This window comes from Anomaloglossus baeobatrachus, chromosome 5 (genome assembly GCF_048569485.1).
Source record: "Anomaloglossus baeobatrachus isolate aAnoBae1 chromosome 5, aAnoBae1.hap1, whole genome shotgun sequence".
NCBI classification, from domain to species: domain Eukaryota; kingdom Metazoa; phylum Chordata; class Amphibia; order Anura; family Aromobatidae; genus Anomaloglossus; species Anomaloglossus baeobatrachus.
This window is the reverse complement of record NC_134357.1, coordinates 7,159,121-7,175,545: the sequence shown is the minus strand read 5'-3', so window position 1 is coordinate 7,175,545 and position 16,425 is coordinate 7,159,121. Positions and strand designations below refer to the sequence as shown.

The window sequence follows — 16,425 nt, the reverse complement described above, 5'->3', positions numbered from 1 at the left end:
AGAGTCCGGCTCGTGTCCTGGAGGCCGGAGGTCAGACAAGGAAGAGTCCGGCTCATGTCCTGGAGGCCGGAGGTCAGACAAGGAAGAGTCCGGCTCATGTCCTGGAGGCTGGGGGTCAGACAAGGAAGAGTCCGGCTCGTGTCCTGGAGGCCGGAGGTCAGACAAGGAAGAGTCCGGCTCATGTCCTGGAGGCCGGAGGTCAGACAAGGAAGAGTCCGGCTCATGTCCTGGAGGCCGGAGGTCAGACAAGGAAGAGTCCGGCTCGTGTCCTGGAGGCCGGAGGTCAGACAAGGAAGAGTCCGGCTCATGTCCTGGAGGCCGGAGGTCAGACAAGGAAGAGTCCGGCTCGTGTCCTGGAGGCCGGAGGTCAGACAAGGAAGAGTCCGGCTCATGTCCTGGAGGCCGGAGGTCAGACAAGGAAGAGTCCGGCTCATGTCCTGGAGGCCGGAGGTCAGACAAGGAAGAGTCCGGCTCATGTCCTGGAGGCCGGAGGTCAGACAAGGAAGAGTCCGGCTCATGTCCTGGAGGCCGGGGGTCAGACAAGGAAGAGTCCGGCTCATGTCCTGGAGGCCGGAGGTCAGACAAGGAAGAGTCCGGCTCATGTCCTGGAGGCCGGGGGTCAGACAAGGAAGAGTCCGGCTCGTGTCATGGAGGCCGGAGGTCAGACAAGGAAGAGTCCGGCTCGTGTCCTGGAGGCCGGAGGTCAGACAAGGAAGAGTCCGGCTCATGTCCTGGAGGCCGGGGGTCAGACAAGGAAGAGTCCGGCTCATGTCCTGGGGGCCGGGGGTCAGACAAGGAAGAGATAAGGCCGGGCTCTGCAGCTGCCCGAATATAACAGCGGAAAGAAACTCAGCTAAAGAATAAGACACCATGGCCACAAGGAAAATGTCCTGCAGTGAAGCACAACCAACCCTGCACTGAAACTACAACACAACGGAGCAGATATTGAGAATACAGGAGAGTTCAGCTCTGGAGTATAATACAGGAGGTAACTCAGGATTAGTAATGTATGTACACAGTGACTGCCCCAGCAGAATAGTGAGTGCAGCTCTGGAGTATAATACAGGAGGTAACTCAGGATCAGTAATGTAATGTATGTACACAGTGACTGCACCAGCAGAATAGTGAGTGCAGCTCTGGAGAATAATACAGGAGGTAACTCAGGATCAGTAATGTAATGTATGTACACAGTGACTGCACCAGCAGAATAGTGAGTGCAGCTCTGGAGAATAATACAGGAGGTAACTCAGGATCAGTAATGTAATGTATGTACACAGTGACTGTACCAGCAGAATAGTGAGTGCAGCTCTGGGGTATAATACAGGAGGTAACTCAGGATCAGTAATGTAATGTATGTACACAGTGACTGCACCAGCAGAATAGTGAGTGCAGCTCTGGAGAATAATACAGGAGGTAACTCAGGATCAGTAATGTAATGTATGTACACAGTGACTGTACCAGCAGAATAGTGAGTGCAGCTCTGGGGTATAATACAGGAGGTAACTCAGGATCAGTAATGTAATGTATATACACAGTGACTGCACCAGCAGAATAGTGAGTGCAGCTCTGGAGAATAATACAGGAGGTAACTCAGGATCAGTAATGTAATGTATGTACACAGTGACTGCACCAGCAGAATAGTGAGTGCAGCTCTGGAGAATAATACAGGAGGTAACTCAGGATCAGTAATGTAATGTATGTACACAGTGACTGTACCAGCAGAATAGTGAGTGCAGCTCTGGGGTATAATACAGGAGGTAACTCAGGATCAGTAATGTAATGTATGTACACAGTGACTGCACCAGTAGAATAGTGAGTGCAGCTCTGGAGAATAATACAGGAGGTAACTCAGGATCAGTAATGTAATGTATGTACACAGTGACTGTACCAGCAGAATAGTGAGTGCAGCTCTGGGGTATAATACAGGAGGTAACTCAGGATCAGTAATGTAATGTATATACACAGTGACTGCACCAGCAGAATAGTGAGTGCAGCTCTGGAGAATAATACAGGAGGTAACTCAGGATCAGTAATGTAATGTATGTACACAGTGACTGCACCAGCAGAATAGTGAGTGCAGCTCTGGAGTATACTACAGGAGGTAACTCAGGATCAGTAATGTAATGTATGGACACAGTGACTGCACCAGCAGAATAGTGAGTGCAGCTCTGGAGAATAATACAGGAGGTAACTCAGGATCAGTAATGTAATGTATGTACACAGTGACTGTACCAGCAGAATAGTGAGTGCAGCTCTGGGGTATAATACAAGAGGTAACTCCGGATCAGTAATGTAATGTATGTACACAGTGACTGCACCAGCAGAATAGTGAGTGCAGCTCTGGAGGATAATACAGGAGGTAACTCAGGATCAGTAATGTAATGTATGTACACAGTGACTGCAGCAGCAGAATAGTGAGTGCAGCTCTGGAGGATAATACAGGAGGTAACTCAGGATCAGTAATGTAATGTATGTACACAGTGACTGCACCAGCAGAATAGTAAGTGCAGCTCTGGAGAATAATACAGGAGGTAACTCAGGATCAGTAATGTAATGTATGTACACAGTGACTGTACCAGCAGAATAGTGAGTGCAGCTCTGGGGTATAATACAGGAGGTAACTCAGGATCAGTAATGTAATGTATGTACACAGTGACTGCACCAGCAGAATAGTGAGTGCAGCTCTGAAGTATAATGCAGCAGGTAACTCAGGCTTATCACATGGGGGTTAAGAAGAGGATCAGCACTGGGCAGACATGACATTATTGATCACCAGGAGAAGCTGCGTCTTGTGGGAGAATCTTTATATGAAGTATCCACGTTGCAGCTTTCTCTGGATACATCTTACCTTCTCCTTGAATGGATTCATGTTGTTCGGAGCAGCGCTCACCTCCTGCCGTCCGGGCTACGTGTAAATGACAATGGCCTCCACCTTACACATTTCTGCTTGTCTCCGCGCATCGGGTCAATGTGATATAATTTCTGTCAGTAAAGATGGATTTATTATGGGTTCAGTTCTGCACAAGCGCCGCGCCCACAGCACGGTGTGCGAGGAGTCATCACCGCCCAGAGCAATTACCAGAACCCGGCAACCTTGTAACCAGCTCATGTCATTGTTATATTACAGGATTCCAGCGGATCCGCACCCTGAACTCCCCAATTATGGAGGAACTCACAGAACCAAATAATGATACCTTATACAGAAACCCCCTGTACTGCAACAGAGCTCCAAATCCCCAGCTCATCACAGAGAGGTATGACAAAGGGACTGCCACTAAGGGGTGCTAAGGAATAAGGAGCTCACAATGAATTATTAATGAGTATACAGGGAGCTCCCCCTAGTGGTGGCTGCAGACAGGATCTTATTATGTATCTCTGTATACAGGGAGCTCCCCCTAGTGGTGACTGCAGACAGGATCTTATCATGTATCTCTGTATACAGGGAGCTCCCCCTAGTGGTGACTGCAGACAGGATCTTATCATGTATCTCTGTATACAGAGAGCTCCCCCTAGTGGTGGCTGCAGACAGGATCTTATTATGTATCTCTGTATACAGGGAGCTCCCCCTAGTGGTGGCTGCAGACAGGATCTTATCATGTATCTCTGTATACAGGGAGCTCCCCCTAGTGGTGGCTGCAGACAGGATCTTATTATGTATCTCTGTATATAGGGAGCTCCCCCTAGTGGTGGCTGCAGACAGAATCTTATCATGTATTTCTGTATACAGGGAGCTCCCCCTAGTGGTGGCTGCAGACAGGATCTTATCATGTATCTCTGTATACAGGGAGCTCCCCCTAGTGGTGGCTGCAGACAGGATCTTATCATGTATTTCTGTATACAGGGAGCTCCCCCTAGTGGTGACTGCAGACAGGATCTTATCATGTATCTCTGTATAGAGGGAGCTCCCCTAGTGGTGGCTGCAGACAGGATCTTATCATGTATCTCTGTATACAGGGTGCTCCCCCTAGTGGTGACTGCAGACAGGATCTTATCATGTATCTCTGTATACAGGGAGCTCCCCCTAGTGGTGACTGCAGACAGGATCTTATCATGTGTCTCTGTATACAGGGAGCTCCCCCTAGTGGTGACTGCAGACAGAATCTTATCATGTATCTCTGTATACAGGGAGCGCCCCCTAGTGGTGGCTGCAGACAGGATCTTATCATGTATCACTGTATACAGGGAGCTCCCCCTAGTGGTGGCTGCAGACAGGATCTTATGTATCTCTGTATACAGGGAGCACCCCCTAGTGGTGGCTGCAGACAGGATCTTATCATGTATCTCTGTATCCAGGGAGCTCCCCCTAGTGGTGGCTGCAGAAAAGATCTTATCATGTATCTCTGTATATAGGGAGCTCCCCCTAGTGGTGGCTGCAGACAGGGTCTTATCATGTATCTCTGTATACAGGGAGCTCCCCCTAGTGGTGGCTGCAGACAGGATCTTATCATGTATCTCTGTATACAGGGAGCTCCCCCTAGTGGTGGCTGCAGACAGGATCTTATCATGTATCGCTGTATACAGGGAGCTCCCCTTAGTGGTGGCTGCAGACAGGATCTTATCATGTATCTCTGTATACAGGGAGCTCCCCCTAGTGGTGGCTGCAGACAGGATCTTATCATGTATCTCTGTATACAGGGAGCTCCCCCTAGTGGTGGCTGCAGACAGGATCTTATCATGTATCTCTGTATACAGGGAGCTCCCCCTAGTGGTGACTGCAGACAGGATCTTATCATGTATCTCTGTATACAGGGAGCTCCCCCTAGTGGTGGCTGCAGACAGGATCTTATCATGTATCTCTGTATACAGGGAGCTCCCTCTAGTGGTGACTGCAGACAGGATCTTATGTATCTCTGTATACAGGGAGCTCCCCCTAGTGGTGGCTGCAGACAGGATCTTATCATGTATCTCTGTATACAGGGAGCTCCCCCTAGTGGTGGCTGCAGACAGGATCTTATCATGTATCTCTGTATACAGGGAGCTCCCCCTAGTGGTGACTGCAGACAGGATCTTATCATGTATCTCTGTATACAGGGAGCTCCCTCTAGTGGTGGCTCAGACAGGATCTTATTATGTATCTCTGTATACAGGGAGCTCCCCCTAGTGGTGGCTGCAGACAGGATCTTATCATGTATCTCTGTATACAGGGAGCTCCCCCTAGTGGTGGCTGCAGACAGAATCTTATCATGTATCTCTGTATACAGGGAGCTCCCCCTAGTGGTGGCTCAGACAGGATCTTATCATGTATCTCTGTATACAGGGAGCTCCCCCTAGTGGTGGCTGCAGACAGGATCTTATCATGTATCTCTGTATACAGGGAGCTCCCCCTAGTGGTGGCTGCAGACAGGATCTTATCATGTATCTCTGTATACAGGGAGCTCCCCCTAGTGGTGGATGCTTAAAAACATAACAGCATCACAGCAAGTCTTGCTCTAGAGCTGCACTCACAATTCTGCACCTACACAGCAGAACTCCGCCAGCATGTCTTACTTGTTCAATGTCTGCTCAGAACTTTATTTACATAAGATGTTTTTAATGTAATTATTAGTCAGGATAAATGTGAGATTGGATATTTAGACGTATTTGTGACCGGAGTATAATGAGTAAGACTGAAACGCAGCAATAAAAACGCCTGAATAATTGCTGCCATTACACTGCGGGATTCAGGACATTGTGATGTAATGTTTAACCCTTAAGAGGCCAGACGGAGGCAGAATAGTAATCATCAGAATGAGGTCACGGCCGCCGGATGAACTTACATGGATGTCCCGGAGGTGACAAAACGGAAACTCTACGATGCAAGTTACAATGTTTGACGATTCGAGATCTAATAGATCCCAACAGTCAATGTCTCATGTCTGCCCGGCAGCATTTATCTTCTCTAGGTCGGCGGCCCGGCAGCATTTATCTCCTCCAGGTCGGAGGCCCGGCAGCATTTATCTCCTCCAGGTCGGAGGCCCGGCAGCATTTATCTCCTCCAGGTCGGCGGCCCGGCAGCATTTATCTCCTCCAGGTCGGCGGCCCGGCAGCATTCATCTTCTCCAGGTCGGAGGCCCGGCAGCATTCATCTTCTCCAGGTCGGAGGCCCGGCAGCATTCATCTTCTCCAGGTCGGCGGCCCGGCAGCATTTATCTTCTCCAGGTCGGAGGCCCGGCAGCATTTATCTTCTCCAGGTCGGAGGCCCGGCAGCATTCATCTTCTCCAGGTCTGAAGCCTGGCAGCATTCATCTTCTCCAGGTCGGCGGCTCGGCAGCATTCATCTTCTCCAGGTCGGCGGCTCGGCAGCATTCATCTTCTCCAGGTCGGGGGCTCGGCAGCATTCATCTTCTCCAGGTCGGGGGCTCGGCAGCATTCATCTTCTCCAGGTCGGAGGTCCGGCAGCATTTATCTTCTCCAGGTCGGCGGTCCGGCAGCATTTATCTTCTCCAGGTCGGCGGTCCGGCAGCATTTATCTTCTCCAGGTCGGAGGCCCGGCAGCATTTATCTTCTCCAGGTCTGAGGCCCGGCAGCATTTATCTTCTCCAGGTCAGGGGTCCGGCAGCATTTATCTTCTCCAGGTCGGAGGCCCGGCAGCATTTATCTTCTCCAGGTCGGAGGCCCGGCAGCATTTATCTTCTCCAGGTCAGAGGCCCGGCAGCATTTATCTTCTCCAGGTCGGAGGCCCGGCAGCATTTATCCTCTCCAGGTCGGAGGCCCGGCAGCATTTATCTTCTCCAGGTCGGAGGCCCGGCAGCATTTATCCTCTCCAGGTCGGAGGCCCGGCAGCATTTATCTTCTCCAGGTCGGAGGCCCGGCAGCATTTATCTTCTCCAGGTCGGAGGCCCGGCAGCATTTATCCTCTCCAGGTCGGAGGCCCGGCAGCATTTATCCTCTCCAGGTCGGAGGCCCGGCAGCATTTATCTTCTCCAGGTCGGAGGCCCGGCAGCATTTATCTTCTCCAGGTCGGAGGCCCGGCAGCATTTATCCTCTCCAGGTCGGAGGCCCGGCAGCATTTATCTTCTCCAGGTCGGAGGCCCGGCAGCATTTATCTTCTCCAGGTCGGAGGCCCGGCAGCATTTATCCTCTCCAGGTCGGAGGCCCGGCAGCATTTATCCTCTCCAGGTCGGAGGCCTGGCAGCATTTATCTTCTCCAGGTCGGCGGCTCGGCAGCATTTATCTTCTCCAGGTCGGAGGCCCGGCAGCATTTATCTTCTCCAGGTCGGAGGCCCGGCAGCATTTATCTTCTCCAGGTCGGGGGGTCCGGCAGCATTTATCTTCTCCAGGTCAGGGGCCCGGCAGCATTTATCCTCTCCAGGTCGGAGGCCCGGCAGCATTTATCTTCTCCAGGTCGGAGGCCCGGCAGCATTTATCTTCTCCAGGTCGGAGGCCCGGCAGCATTTATCCTCTCCAGGTCGGAGGCCCGGCAGCATTTATCCTCTCCAGGTCGGAGGCCTGGCAGCATTTATCTTCTCCAGGTCGGCGGCTCGGCAGCATTTATCTTCTCCAGGTCGGAGGCCCGGCAGCATTTATCTTCTCCAGGTCGGAGGCCCGGCAGCATTTATCTTCTCCAGGTCGGGGGGTCCGGCAGCATTTATCTTCTCCAGGTCAGGGGTCCGGCAGCATTTATCCTCTCCAGGTCGGGGGTCCCATACACAGGGATTGTGCAGCAGATGTCACCCTCGTGCCAACCCCCGTCATCACCGGCAGCCATCAGCTTCTCAATTTCAGGTCGGCATAGATTCTGGAAATGGTAAATTTCCGACTGTCAGTGAATACAGACCCAACACCTTCTACAGCTGAGGGTTTGCTACAATGTACACACTCCTCAGAGCACATCAGCCCCGCTCCTGTCCTGACAGTTTGTTACAATGTATCAGTCTGGAGTCCAGTGCTTCCATCTTTGTGTCCTCACTATCCCATGGCAGCCTCCATCTGCGAGGATTATCTGATCTGGACCACAAGTAACGGATTAACGGACGCACACAGTGTATATATATGTGTGTGTGTGCTGCCCCTCCCCCGCTGTACGCTGCGATACAATGTAACATCCACAAATAAACCCCGGGATCTCCCATCGAGAACAAGCAGGAAATGGCCGATTCTCAACTATTTCTGGTCTGTGTCCTACAGGGGGCCCAGGAAGGGGCCCGGACCGACGTCTCCATGGAAATGGGGGACGGGGGGATAAGTGCACATATAGATCAGAGACCAGCTGCGGGTCTGGAGACACGGAGCCTCATTAATAAGGAAAGAGGGAGGGTTTATAGCCGCTGATTTCTTAGTTTTCATTTTTTGAACATTGAGACATAATCACAGCCCAGTCCTGCCCCGAGCGATCGGCCGCCCCCCAGAGCACGCACAATGCAGGAGATCAGCGGCTGCCACAGGGCGACGCTTCTCTGCCCAGAAAAAGAGGCAGCTCAGGGACCACAACAGACAAGAATTCTAGAGCTTTCCGTTAGGTTTGATCTTTTTTGTCTATGATTGACTTCAATATTCATCAAGAATCAGAGTGAAAATCTGCAAATGCCTCCAGCGTTAAAGGGGTTAAAATCCAACACTCGTTCATCCTGACATTGGAAGATGATTCAGCCATTCCCTTAAATAGAAGATTGCGCTTCTCCTCTGCGGAGATAATAATCCTCCACCTCACAGGTGCCGCAGATCAAGATGCTGATTGCACAGCAGGATCATTGCACAGGTGCGCCTTAGGCTGGATACCATGATTATTGTACAGGTGCACCTTAGGCTGGATACCATGATTATTGTACAGGTGCACCTTAGGCTGGATACCATGATTATTGTACAGGTGCACCTTAGGCTGGATACCATGATTATTGCACAGGTGCACCTTAGGCTGGATACCATGATTATTGTACAGGTGCACCTTAGGCTGGATACCATGATTATTGTACAGGTGTGCTTTAGGCTGGATACAATGATTATTGCACAGGTGCGCCTTAGGCTGGATACAATGATTATTGCACAGGTGCACCTTAGGCTGGATACCATGATTATTGTACAGGTGCACCTTAGGCTGGATACCATGATTATTGTACAGGTGTGCTTTAGGCTGGATACAATGATTATTGCACAGGTGCGCCTTAGGCTGGATACAATGATTATTGCACAGGTGCACCTTAGGCTGGATACCATGATTATTGCACAGATGCACCTTAGGCTGGATACCATGGTTATTGCACTGGTGCGCCTTAGGCTGGACACAATAAAAGGCCACTTTAATATGTGAAGAGAAGGATCTTTTCTGTACATAGAAAAAGTCTTAGATCTTTGAGTTCAATTCATGAAAGATGGGAGAAAAGAACAAAAGTGCTACATTTATAGATTATATATACACACATGCACTCTCACGTGCGCGCGCACACACACACACACACACACACACACACACACACACACACACACACACACACACACACAAAATCATGCACGCACTCACGCAATCATGCACGCACTCACGCAATCATGCACGCACTCACAATCATGCACGCACTCACACACACAATCATGCACGCACTCACACGCGCACACGGACTATGTGGTCTGCAGATGCAGCAAAAGGCTTCAATAAATGCGGCAATGTCTGACGAGCAGCGTCACAGAGTCACACCCGGTAATAATGGAGGGCAGACACTTTACAGCTGATATTGATTGAACTTTGTAAAATTAATATTGATAAACTGCTGCAGGACACAATCTGGCCTCTGCTGCCTCCTGCTGGTGACGAGGGTGTAGTGCAGCTCACAATGCATGTGGCAGTCTGATGATATGAACATTGCACAATGTCCCCCTCCCTCACACAAGTTTCACAACAATAGAAAACTCGATATAGTAACATTGTGGATATCAGCTGTCACCCGCTGTGGGGTCTAGAAACAGCTTAAACCCCCTTAAACTCAGAAGACGGGGGGATGCGGGGAGCGGGTCCTGGCCTGTAATGTTACAGACATGACAAATGATGCAGTCCCAGGAGGGAAGCGGCTTATTACAGGTGAGCGGCAGACAATGGCATCAGGCAGAACGATGCACCGCTAATAATAACCGGACACTAATGGACTGGACACTGAGGGTTTATGTCCTGATGAGCATTAACAAGGAGCCCCGGCGTCTGCCCCCCCCCCCCCCCGTACAGCACCGGGTACACAGCCTGCGCAGAGACGACGCAGGATCAGCTGCTGCCACTCTCCATTACACCGTGTATTTCACGTACAAGATCTCTGCTTGCATTAAAGAAAAATAATCCATGTTAGTACTTCCACCCTGGCCGGAGCGGCCGCACACACCTCTCCTGTGCTGGTAGTCTGTTACAATGTATCCGTCTGGAGTCCAGGAGGCGGAGAGCAGAGCCTTCCCCTGCACTGGACACAATGTAACAAACCCTCAGAAACATTAGGTATAAAATATCAACAAAGTATCCATTAGAAAGTGTCACCAAAGTGTTCATTCTACACTGAAGAATAAGTTACTGCACGCGGCCCCCGTCCTGTGCCCCCATCACCCCCAACCCACGAGAGCAGACGTTACCTCCAGAACCTTCCCCGTGATGAACTCATGACACGCCTCGCACTTCACCCCGAACAGAACCTGATAGTCCTTCTCACAGTACGGAGACCCGTCCCTGCAGGAAAGCAAACAATCAGCACTTACTGGCTGTTCAGTGATGTCATCGCCGGGGGCGGGGCTGTGTATGAGGGGTGTGGCCTCATGTCTGATCACATCATTACAGCAGTGATGTCATCATCGGGGCGGGGCTGTGTATAAGGGGTGTGGTCTCATGTCTGATCCCATCATTACAGCAGTGATGTCATCACCGGGGCGGGGCTGACACCTCTCACCCATGTGTACAGGCTGGTTGTCAGCAGTGAGAGCTATATGTAAGGGGTGTGGTCTCATGTCTGATTATGTCATTACACCAGTGATGTCATCACCGAGGCGGGGCTGTGTATAAGGGGTGTGGTCTCATGTCTGATTATGTCATTACAGCAGTGATGTCATCACCGGGGCGGGGCTGTGTATAAGGGGTGTGGTCTCATGTCTGATTATGTCATTACAGCAGTGATGTCATCATCGGGGCGGGGCTGTGTATAAGGGGTGTGGTCTCATGTCTGATTATGTCATTACAGCAGTGATGTCATCATCGGGGCGGGGCTGACACCTCTCACCCATGTAGACAGGTTGGTTGTCAGCAGTGAGAGCTATATTTAAGGAGTGTGGTCTCATGTCTGATTATGTCATTACAGCAGTGATGTCATCACCGGGGCGGGGCTGTGTATAAGGGGTGTGGTCTCATGTCTGATTATGTCATTACAGCAGTGATGTCATCATCGGGGCGGGGCTGACACCTCTCACCCATGTGTACAGGCTGGTTGTCAGCAGTGAGAGCTCTATGTAAGGGATGTGGTCTCATGTCTGATAATGTCATTACAGCAGTGATGTCATCACCGGGGCGGGGCTGTGTATAAGGGGTGTGGTCTCATGTCTGATCACGTCATTACAGCAGTGATGTCATCATCGGGGCGGGGCTGTGTATAAGGGGTGTGGTCTCATGTCTGATTATGTCATTACAGCAGTGATGTCATCACCGGGGCGGGGCTGACTCCTCTCACCCATGTGTACAGGCTGGTTGTCAGCAGTGAGAGCTCTATGTAAGGGGTGTGGTGGTCTCATGTAGCAGTGGGGAGCAGATGATGGGGGTGACCATTTCTTCCTTACTTGCTGATATATTCCCCGGTCAGGACTTTTCCGCAGGATTTACACTTGAAGCATCCCAGGTGCCACTGCTTGTCCAGCGCCAGTAACGCTTGTCCGTTCTTGATGTCTCTGCCGCAGCCGGAGCAGCCTGCAAACGAGCGAAGAAGAAAGGTCACATCCACCGACATCTGCAACAGCCAAAACCATCAGTAACAGAGAATCCTCCCAAAACTGCAGGAACAAGGAATATGGTGGAAGAGAAGGGCCAGATCAACAAATCACAGCAGCACAGAGCACTTCAGGAGAGACTCAGCACTGCATACATGTGATTGTATAGGATATTAACAAGGGGCTACTTTCCTCCAGGTTATTCTTACACCAGACAACCCCTTTAATGGCGACCACCTTAAAGACAAAGCCAAATCTTCAACTTTGTACTTTTTAATTTTTCTTCCTTTTCCTCCATGAGCCAGAACATTCTTATTTACATTTTCATTCACAAAGCCATATGCAGTGGCATATAGAGGGGGGCTGGAGGGGCGTGTGCCCCGGGCACAGCAGGAAGCAGTGCGTCAGGATGCCTAACGCGGCGGGTCAAGTTGTCTCGCAGAATTTTGCCCACCCCAAGAGAGGGATTCAGCTGTTCTCCAAACTGGTTGTTAAACGGACAGCCGGCTACCTGCACTCAATTCTGCTTGCATCTTTCAGGCGTCTTTCAGAAATATTTGAGGAGACAATGTGGCGAAGGGGGGGAATGTGTGAGGAGACAGTATGGGGGAGTAAAGTGTGAAGAGGCATGTTCTCTAATGGTTCTGGTGATGTATTTCTATACTAATGATGGCTGTGATGAAGTATGAATGTACTGTTGCTGGTTCTGGTGATGTCTGCGTGTACTGATTACAGTCGTCGTGATGTATGCATGTACTGATGGTGATTACGATGATGTATGCATGTACTGATGGTGGTTACATTGATGTATGCATGTACTGATGGTGGTTCTGGTGATGTCTGCATGTACTGATTGATGGTGGTTCCGATGATATATGCTTGTACTGATGGTGTTTCTGGTGATGTATACACATGTACTGATGGTGTTTAATATGATGTATGCATGTACGGATGGTGGTTCAGGTTATGTATGCATGTATGGATGATGGTTACGGTGATGCATGCTTGTACTGATGGTGGTTCTGGTGATGTTTGCCTGTAAGGATGGTGGCTCTGCTCATGTATTTGTTACAACTGAGTCCTACCACTCACAGGGTGATGAACAAACCAAAAGAGATGTAATACCTGTAATAAACTAGAAGCCCTAAATCTGCCCCAATCACTGCCTGATAGCGGAGGTTGGCACCCTATGATTTTGAAATGGCTGACCCTGAGTGACTGTAACTGTACCCTCAACTACATAGTGCTAGACTAAACAACAATTAATAAATGAAGGGCACATAGGCAGCGTGTGAGACACAGGGATAAGAACGTGTTACACACAGTCATACAGGGAAGATGGAAGAAAACGGGGGAGACTCATAAGACTTATGGAATATGTGAAAACCCTCAAAATCTAAAATGAAAGAGGAAGAATGTTGGGACGGGAAACACAAACAAATTGCAGGGAAACGCTATAGTGATTATTCAGTAAGATTTTTCTTAACTGAGGAACTGGGACTCCAAAAATCCATCTATCCAGGAACATAGCCAGCAATGAAGGCATGTGAATGGTGAATATAAATAGCACCTCCCAAAAAGGAATAGGGCAAACCAAATACTAAAGTGTCCACAACCTGAGTAGAAATAAGAAGACAAAAAGCAAAGGAAAGACAAGAGAACTATCAGCAATAGAACAGATACAAACCCAACTGTCATCCAACAAAGAGGAAAACTGACCCCACAACCAGAGATCACTGGATCAAGCCCCAGAGTTGAGCCATGACCCTCAAAACACCCCCATTTTCTGACGACGCTGATGAACTGCTCATATCAGGCGATTTGAATAAGAGCCTCTGAATTGACCCAGTAGTTATCTTCAGGACCATAGCCCTTACTGCTAGCGGCTCCTGACCCGCCTGAATCCCAGAACTCGCTCCTCTTCATACTCGTAATCCTCCTTCAGATCCACCTCAATAACGTCTCGAGGACCAGGCGTCTCCACAAATCTCTTCAGAAGGGAAGAATGGAACGAGTTGTTGATTGTCTAAGCTACGGGGAGTTGAAGCTCAAATGTCGCTGGATTCAAAACTTTCTTAATCCTGTAAGGACCTAACAATATGGGAGCAAATTTCCTCAAAGCCACTTTAAGACGTACATTTTTCGAGGACAACCGCACAAACTCCCCCACCCCAACGACAGGGGCCATTCTGTGTCAGGGGTTTTCTTTTTTTTGGCCGGATAAAGAGTCACCAAAGACCCTTTTTCACCTCCCTCCAGACTTTGATCAATCGGGTAGAAAATTTCTTCTCCTCTAGCACAAAAAAAATTCTAAAAAGCTGGATAAAAACCCCCACAACAAAAAAAGGCGAATTCCCCGGAGCCGTAGAGGTGCGATTATTTACAGCAAATTCAGCAAAGGGCAGAAACTCCACCGAGTCCTCCGGATTAGAAGAAACAAAACCCCTGAAATACGGTTCTGGATTCATCCTCTCCGTCTGTCCATTGGTCTCGTATCATGAGGAAGATGAGAGTCAACAATTCACCAAAAGCTCACCAAAAACTGGACAGCTCCAGAGGACATAATGTTTTCGGGAACACCATGTAATTTATCGACATGAGAGATGAGTAATGTAGCTAAGCCCTCAGCAGGAGGCAACTTCTGAGGTGGAACCACATGAACCATCTGAAACGCTCCACCACCGCCCACATCACAGAATGCGGCAGATCAGTGACAAAGTCCATGGATAAGAGGTCCAAGGCTGTGACGTGGGCAGGAGATGACCCGCAGGGGCCGATGAGAATCCTTAGCCCTGGCACAAACTCTGCATTTCCAAACCTACTCTTCACCATCGTTACCAGCATTCTCCACCACAAGGACCCGGAAAGACATCTCCAGATGGCAGAAGAACACAGATGACCAGCCAAAACGCAATAATGCACCTCCTCAAGAAGATCGGTGCTGAAAGATGGCGGCACATACAGATTATTTGCAACCCTCCGACGCACTGTCCTGTGCAGACTGAATGCGCCGTCTGAGGTCTATCCCCAAAGCCCCCACCACCATCCCACCATGAAGGATCTCAACAGGGTCTCCATCCCAAAACTCTGAAAGAAAACTACAAGACAAAGCGTCAGCTTTAATATTCTTAGATCCAGGGAAATAAGTCACCAAGAAATCAAACTGAGCGAAGCAAAGAGCCCGCCGGGCCTGCCGGGTGTAGACACTTAGAAGCATCAATACACAATAGGTTCTTATGCTCGGTAAAGAGGGTTACATTGTGTCTCGTCCCCATCAACCAGTGTCTCCACTCCTCAAAGGCTCTCTTAACCACCAAAAGCTCACGGTCACCAATATCATAGTTAGTTTCGGCTTTGTGGAACTTCTGGAGAGTAAATAGCAAAGGCATGACATTCTACTTTGTGAAAGAACGTCCCCATCCCTCCAGAAGAGGCGTCTACTTCAACCACAAGAGGCAGATCATTATTGGGTTGACTGATCGCAGGAGTCTTAGAAAAGCCATCCTCTGCCTCCGCGGACCATAAAGAGAAGTCAGTCCCCTTCTTGGTGTTGTCGGTTTGAGGCTCGGCTAGGACTGAAAAGTTGTTAATGAACGTCCCGTAATAATTTGCAAAGTCTAGAAATCTCCGCAATGCTTTCAGGTTACTCGGCTGCACCCAATCAAGCGGGGGACGGCCGTATGTGCCCCTGGGCCAGACTCTTCTGAAGACACTCTTCCATGGCCTCTCTTTCTGGAAGAGGGAGGAGAACAGACCAGACTTGGGCATCTTCGCACCTGGCAGGAATTCGGCAATGATATGTCCTGTGTGGACGGAGGACTTCCCACTCAGTACCAGAAAATACAAGGTCCTGAATGAATTCTGGAAGGTGAGACCTCACAGAAGCCAAGGGTCTAGAAAAACACACGGCGCCCCGAGAGTTACCCTCGTGAATCTCCCAATGATAGTTGCATTGTGATTAACCAGTAATTAGCCACTAATTTTGCAGGTAAAGAAGGAGACACCATAAATGTAATGGATTCCTGGTGCAACACCCTGGTCCCCGACCTTCATGCATCCTCCACCTTCGAGGTCACGTGGATTTGAGAAAGAGGAGAATTCTCAAGCGCTGAAACTTGAATGGGATGAAGGAGGGAAGAGACATTATCCCGCGGGTGATAGCAACGTCAATAACATTCAGAGCAGAATCCCCAAATACAGGAGCAAAAATGATCCTGCTGAATCTCCAAAGACTCCTGCAGAAACGCCCGGCGCTTAGGCCAGAGATAATCTCAGACTCTTGGGGCTGCGCATTCTCATTAATGGTTTTTATTTTTCTCTTTTTGAAATTCAATAATGAAATTGAAACATTGAACCATAAAAAAATCAGAACGACCACAATATAAACAAACAAGACCTGTCCTCTGTGATCCACACCCCTCCGGGATCCGCAAGCACCAATTTACACAGGTTCACCAGTCTGCACTGATGAAGAAGACGCAACTACGTGTCTCTATCCCTGGGGCGGCCGAATAGCGAGGATCACCGCCTCCTCCAAAGACTGCGGGACGGAATTGTAAGTTATCCTGT

At 49.6% G+C, this 16,425-nt stretch overlaps 1 protein-coding gene across 1 annotated transcript in view; it reads right to left on the bottom strand.

Moving 5' to 3' along the window:
- ABLIM1 (actin binding LIM protein 1) overlaps positions 1-16,425 on the bottom strand; it is a 331,013-nt gene that overhangs the window by 134,403 nt on the left and 180,185 nt on the right. The window contains exons 5-6 of the mRNA XM_075348153.1: positions 11,710-11,836; positions 10,522-10,615 (exon numbers count right to left, since the gene is read on the bottom strand). Coding sequence (XP_075204268.1) covers positions 10,522-10,615; positions 11,710-11,836 — 221 coding nt within the window. The remainder of the gene's footprint in view (positions 1-10,521; positions 10,616-11,709; positions 11,837-16,425) is intronic.